Below are 7,268 nucleotides of genomic sequence, written 5' to 3' on the forward strand. Positions count from 1 at the left end.
CGTTTATTTATGCTCAAAATAATAAATTATTATAAATTTACTTACCTACTATTTTTATAAATTTTTGTGTGTTAAACTTAAAAAAAAAATTGTATATTATGCTTACTATCTTAATATTAAGATAACTAATTAGTAGTTAAATTTTTTTTAATCACACTAAACTAATCATCTAAATTAGGATAACTAATTAGTAATTAGATTTTGTTAATTACTCTCTTCTTTCGTGCTAAAAGTTGAGACATAGTTACTCTACATTATCAATATATAAAATTAGATTTAACATTATATTGCATATTATAGAAAACAAAAATCAGCTTCGGATATAGATTGGAAAATGAAAAGCAATAGGCATAACACAAGAATTAAATTATAAGCATGAAAAAAAAAAGCTATGTTAATTTTATTTAATTATTTGCATTGATATAAATTCATCCATGGCACTAGTAAAAAAGAAAGAAAAGAAAAAAATATCAGAGGAAGTGAGCAAGGAGATACGAGAGGCGTGAAAGTAAATTATGGTATTTTTTAATTTTTTTTTTACTTTTTTACTTTTCTATTCACAAATTAAATAGTAGAATTAAGAGTCAAATCGTAATTACCATTTACTATTAGGATTAGGAGTGTCAATCTGGTAAGGGGTGAGTGGAGTGCCAATCTCATTCCTCAATCCTAAATTAGTATGAGAATCACATATTTTTACTCTTATTTCAAGATAAAAATAAGTAAGTAAACATGAGATTAATTTTGATTCCCGATTCTCATTAAGTAAACATGCCATCAATGACATTGTATAGAATGACCTATTCTATTATTATTATTATTATTATTATTATTATGCAGCATATTAAGAGCTCAGTTGGTTGGCCTTTTGAATTTTGGTCTACAATAAATTAATGCGCTTTGGATTTAGTAACATTATTTCATATATATATCGATAACAGAGATATTTCGATGACACTTGCGGTGGCTCTCTGGATATCTAAATCTAAATTCTCCCTCTCTATGATGATCTGATCTCTTTCACTTTCCTCTTGAGTTTGGTATATTCTTCATATTAAGCTGTGGGAGAGAAAGGGTCAAGGACCTGCAAATTAATTCATGTCAGGAGTTTCAATTTCATCATCAGCTAATTTTCACGTCTTTACTTTCTGTGTTGCCTTCGTCCTTGTTCTCACAGCTTCTTTAACAAGAGCTCAGAATGAAACTCAAGCCACCACAGATCCCTCTGAAGGTCTTCTCTCTCTCTCTCTCTCTCTCTCTCTCTCTCTCTCTCTCTCTCTCTCTCTCTCTCTAGCTCTATGGCTATCTATCTCTCTCTCTCTCTCTCTCTCTCTAGCTATCTCAATGGAAATAACCTTATGAATATATATATAGCTATCTCTCTCTCTCTCTCTCTCTCTCTCTAGCTCTATCTCTCTTCATCTTTTTCCTCTCAGTGTCATTTTTGCAAAGTTTAATCAACAAACTAATGTACATATGTTGCAGTTTTTCATCTTAATAATTAGTCCCATAGGAGATAACTAGTACGCGTTCATAAAATTTGGTTTATTCTTTTCAAACAAAAAAGAGAACTGGGTTTATGGTTTTCATTTTTTTTTTCTTTCATAAGTGGGTTTATACCTGGCAGAAAGAACAACCTTATTTGGCGGAGAAAAAAAAAAGTCATCTTTTCTTAAGTAGCAATTTTGCAGCAATTAAATTAAGTTCATTGAATTTGTGTACGGCATGGCAATATTTGGTGGGATATAGCAATGGCGGTCGTCATGAATATTTTTTCTTATCCTTTGCTTTTAGACACATGACATATTAGTTAACTTTTGAAGAACAATAATATAACATATATATGTGTGTGTATATATATATATATGTATATAAATTCAGGCATAAAAATTCCACAGCCGACAGGGAATCCATAAGACTTTTTGTCCTTATTTGATCCAACTTTCAGAATTATTTTGATACATGCGTATGTAAAAGTACAATTTGGTTGCAGCGAGAATTTTGAATTCAATATTTGACCAATGGAACATAAAGGCTGACACTCAACAATGGAATACAACCGGGGATCCGTGCAGTGGAGCCGCCATAGACTCCACCAGCTTCGATGATAAAGCATACAACCCCTTTATCAAATGCGATTGTTCTTCAAACAATATTTGCCACATCACCCAATTGTAAGTCCTATTTATACGTGTTGTATACGTACACATACGTGTACATGTATGTTTGACTGTATAATATTTTGAGGAGATATTATTACATATGCCAATTGATAAGATGATATTGATAGGGATCTCAACTACATTATTTTTTTGGGTTAATGTCAATTTTGGCCCCTAGACTATATTTTGTATTCCATTTTGATCCTCGAACTTTAATATGTTACAAAGTGCACCTTAGACTACGTTTTTTGTTTCACATTTGACCTTTTTTCACAAAATTTTTTACAATTCGAGAAAATCAACCACGTGACATTCACATACTTAGTTAATAAGAGATAAGACTCATTAGCTTGTTGCTAACAAAGTATGTGAGGGTTAAATTTAATTTAGTTCATCTTAATTGCTTTACGAGTCTAAAATACCCTTCATTAACCAGTAATGTGGGGTTCATAAGGTTATTTCCATTGAGTTTTTAACGATTTCATGACCAAAGGACCAAAATGGGACAAGGAATATAGTTTAGGCTGTAATTTGTAACATTAATCCAGAGGCCAAAAGTGATAAGTGAATTATGATTTTCTGATTAGTAAATCTCTTTGTAAAAAGTTAGTAATTACGAATTAAAAATTGACAACTAATTATTTGATACATTACTTGGTACGTAAAAATTTAAAAGATAAATCAGGATCCGCAGTACTATCCTATGTAACATGTCTTACGTGTCTTGTATTTTCCATTTTTAGATAAGCTCTAGATAATAAATAGAAATATTACTTATAAAATTTTTCTCAAATTATGATCTTTATAACACTGTCTCTGAATTTTTAATACATAACGTCCGTTGCTCTAAAATATGAAACGTCCATTCGCTATGTAGTTAACGTCAAATACTTTTATTTTTGTGTTTAATTTGTCACCAAAATTTGGTTGCAGGAAAGTATATGCAAAGGATGTTGCTGGGCCAATCCCAGAAGAGCTATGGAATCTGACCTTCCTCTTCAATCTGTATGGCTTCTCTGGCCATTTTCATTGCTCCTTTCTCTTTACAAAATCAACGCCAACTTCATTTTCTGTTTATAACATCAAACTATTGTTTGTCACATGGACAAAATTCCACTAAAATTAGGCGTATATTCCTTTTGTTACAGCAATTTGGGCCAAAATTACTTGACAGGTTCTGTTTCTCCATCCATTGGCAATCTCACCAGCATGCAATACTTGTAAGTATACTAAAATCCCAGCTTGAATCTAACAAGAAAATGGACATATTTATGTTACAAATAAACATTTTTATTTATTTATTTATTTTCATTTTTGGTGTTCTTTGTTTGGTTACTATCAGGAGTCTTGGAATAAATGCCTTATCAGGGGAGGTACCAAAGGAACTAGGACAACTTACTAATCTAATATCTTTGTGAGTAATTGGCATTCTCAAATCTCAATAGCAATCTTATTATGTGTTTTGAAATTTCCATTTTGCAGTTAAAAAAATTATACACAATGAATTGAATTATGTCATTTTTTTTTCTTTTTTGTAGGTCTTTTAGTTCAAACAACTTCTCTGGTTCTCTTCCATCTGAGCTGGGGAGGTTGTCAAAACTACAACAACTGTAATTTTGTCAATCTCTTTTTCTTTCCTTCTTTCTTTTTTCTTTTCTGATTTAAGTTTATCAGATAACAATTTTACTTGTCACTGAAATTTGCCTTGTTTATTTCACAGTTACATTGATAGCTCTGGAGTTAGTGGAGAGATTCCTTCAACATTTGCAAATCTTCAAAGCCTCCAAACAGTGTAAAGCCTTCATCATTTGTTCTATACAAATTAATTGATATCTTAAAATATATATATATATATACTTGTTTTCAATATGTTTTCATCGGTGGTTACCATTAAATCAGAAAATTTGATGACGTGATAAGAATCCAGTTTCATTAATTATCATTAATTTTTTGGTCAACTATCTAATTTATTATAACCGTCGGATCAATATCTTACGGCTAAAATAACAATACCTATTTATGAGTAAATATTGGAGTAATTATTAAAACGACACCCATATATATATATATATATATAACTATAGTTTTCTAAGGGAATCATTTCTCTTGTTGCAGATGGGCATCAGACATTGCACTTACAGGCAGAATACCCGACTTCATAGGAAACTGGTCAAATCTTAATACCTTGTAAGACAATCTGAAAATAAAATAGGCCAATGCCTTAGTTGAACTTCATGCCTTAACTTCATATCACTGAAATGGAGAGGAAAAATAAGAATAAAAAAACAATCAAACTCTAGAATTTTATGATTGATTTCTAGTTACTTTTGTGTGTTTTCTATAGGAGGTTTCAAGGAAACTCTTTTGAAGGGCCCATTCCATCAACATTTGCAAATCTAACTTCTCTATCAGACTTGTGAGTTGCTATATAAATAGGCCTACTGGTCACTTTCATGTTTGTCTACAGATTCATAGAGCTAACTATCTTGTGTCTGGTATGTCGATAGGCGATTGAGCGAAGTGTCAAATGTGAATTCTTCTCTCGCATTTATCAAGGACTTAAAGTCTCTAAGCACCTTGTAAGCGAAATGTTTTTTCTACACATAATCATATAATTCATAACGCATCTTTGAGCAACTCATTTATGTCACCTGTAGGGTGCTGAGGAATAACAACTTCACTGGTCCGATTCCGTCGGATATCGGGGAGTACCAAAAGTTGTTACGGCTGTAAGTTGAGCCCAACTTTCAGATGTAAATATGTTTGTAGTTTTGTAGCTTTTCTTGTTAAGTCATGAATTTTTATTCTCTTATATCCAGGGACTTGAGCTTCAACAAATTAAACGGACAGATTCCGGACTCTCTTTTCAACTTGAGTTCACTCTCTGATCTGTAATACATCTTCTCTCTTTGATTGTATCAGATGCCTCGTGACAGCTAATCTCAATGAAATGAATCATATATTTCTTTTTCCTTAATCAGGTTTCTAGGAAACAATAGTTTGAATGGTTCACTGCCCCAAGAAAAAAGCAAATCTCTTCTCACTATGTAAGTATACCACTAGTTGACTATGTTTAGAAATGGTCATGGTAGTGAATCAAACATTTATGGTTTTGTCCCATGTTATGCTTGCAGAGATGTTACATACAATAATCTAGTGGGCAGTATTCCTTCATGGGTCAATGGAACAAACTTAAAGATGTATGTCATTGGCTTGCCTGATATTCAAGTAAACATTAATGGCCTCATTCGTTTCGTTGGTTTGAGTTGAAAAGTGAATTTATGTGAGAAAAACACTGTAGCACAAGAAGTTGAATTTGAATTTTTTTAAGAGAAAACACTATACCAAAAACTTGTGTTGTGATTTCGACCAATGGAACGAACGGGGCCTTAGTTTTCTTTTCTTTTCTTATTTGTTAAATTTTTTGTAATAGTATATGCTCTTCTTCTATTAAGTAATGAGCTTGTCTTTTATACTGCTAGCTTGATTTCTATTAAATAATATTTCTTCTTCTTCTCTTGTTCTTTTATGCAGTAACCTGGTTGGCAACAACTTTACAATACAAAGTTCAGAGAACAGGTGATTCTTCTCTAACAATTGCATTCTATTTGCACATAATCTGCTACACTACAAGTAATATATGTTCAAAACTTTTTTAAGTAGTGTTTACTCCATTTGTTTTTGCTTCTCTCGGTTGTATCCAAACAAATAATATGCTCAAATGACACTGCTTAACCTTCTTTCTCTGCATCACTGCAAATGGCTAGTGCTTGTTCTTCAGCAAATAACTTCATAGTTTATCCAAGTTCATTCCACTTTCTCTTTCAGAGATCTTCTTTCAGGATTGAACTGCCTCCAAAAGGATTTCTCTTGCAATAAAGGCAATCCCATATGTAAGTAGAATTCACACTTGACTTTATTGTATTCCATTCAAATAGTTGTGAGCACTTGGCCATTTTTAATGTGCAAAAGAAAACACCCTTTTCCCAAAACATATTAGATAAATAACAAGTTTTGTTTGCACCTTTATGCAGATTACAACTTTGGAGTTAATTCTGGTGGTTCTCAAATCACATCATCTGATGGTAGCATTGTGTATGAAAGGGATGATGAGACTCTTGGTCCAGCTAACCACTTTGTGACCAGCACCAACAGATGGGCAGTTAGCAATGTTGGACTTTTCACGGAAAACAACAATGCTAGTTATACAAGTTCTTCTTTGTCTCAATTCACAAATACTTTGAACTCGGAACTTTTCCAGACATTAAGGCTTTCTGCCTCGTCGTTGAGGTACTATGGCCTGGGACTCGAGAACGGTAACTACACCGTGCAACTCGAGTTCACAGAAATAGCTATTGAGAACACTCGGAGTTGGAAGAGTCTCGGAAGGCGTGTATTTGATATCTACATCCAGGTATTATTCTTCACCTAATTGGTCTCGCACTATGTTTTATGACAAAGATAGTGCAACTTCTTTTTCTCACTATTCTTGGGTATTGTAGGGGAATCGTGTTTTGAAAGATTTTGATATCCGAAAGGAGGCCGGCGAGATATCCTTCCGGGCTGTCCAGAAGGAGTATAAGGCTCTAGTGTCAAATAACTACCTTGAAGTGCATCTCTTTTGGGCCGGGAAAGGAACTTGTTGCATACCTCAACAAGGTACCTATGGACCTTCCATCGCAGCCATCAGTGCTACCCCAGGTAACAAAATTAAGTCAAACATTTCATTTTGGTTTCAACATTTAGGGTCTGTTTGGCACATATACTTAAACACATAATTTTGATTCTGCTACAGAGTTTTTCATCTCACAAAGAATTTGAATTTAAAAACTTCTTCTCTCACAAAGTTCCAGCCAGTGAATTAAAATCACTGACTTGAACGCGTGAACCAAATGGATCCTTAAGGACAGTTATTAATGGTGTTTTCGATATTGAGACAGATTTCACGCCAACTGTGAGTAACAAGCCTCCGAGCAATGAGGAGAATAGGACAGGGCTGATTGTGGGAATTGTTGTTGGTGCTGGGGTTTTAGTCCTTCTGTCTGTTTTTGTGATCTTCTTTATTATCCATAGAAGAAGAAAAGCTAAAATGTGTAATGATGAAGG

At 33.2% G+C, this 7,268-nt stretch overlaps 1 protein-coding gene across 1 annotated transcript; it reads left to right on the forward strand.

Moving 5' to 3' along the window:
* Window positions 1–1,008: 1,008 nt before the first annotated feature.
* LOC21412446 (probable LRR receptor-like serine/threonine-protein kinase At1g56130) lies at window positions 1,009–7,260 on the forward strand (the record flags this gene model as incomplete). Its single annotated transcript, XM_024164233.1, has 19 exons — window positions 1,009–1,231; window positions 1,994–2,174; window positions 3,096–3,167; window positions 3,311–3,382; window positions 3,505–3,576; window positions 3,701–3,772; window positions 3,883–3,954; window positions 4,278–4,349; window positions 4,507–4,578; window positions 4,670–4,741; window positions 4,820–4,891; window positions 4,982–5,053; window positions 5,144–5,209; window positions 5,297–5,362; window positions 5,697–5,741; window positions 5,991–6,055; window positions 6,197–6,576; window positions 6,665–6,863; window positions 7,103–7,260. Coding segments are annotated over exons 1-19 (2,013 nt in total), but the record flags the coding sequence as incomplete, so codon positions are not given.
* Between the last annotated feature and the right edge of the window lie 8 nt (window positions 7,261–7,268).

The sequence above is a fragment of the Morus notabilis genome, unplaced genomic scaffold (assembly GCF_000414095.1).
Source record: "Morus notabilis unplaced genomic scaffold, ASM41409v2 Scaffold787, whole genome shotgun sequence".
Taxonomy (NCBI): domain Eukaryota; kingdom Viridiplantae; phylum Streptophyta; class Magnoliopsida; order Rosales; family Moraceae; genus Morus; species Morus notabilis.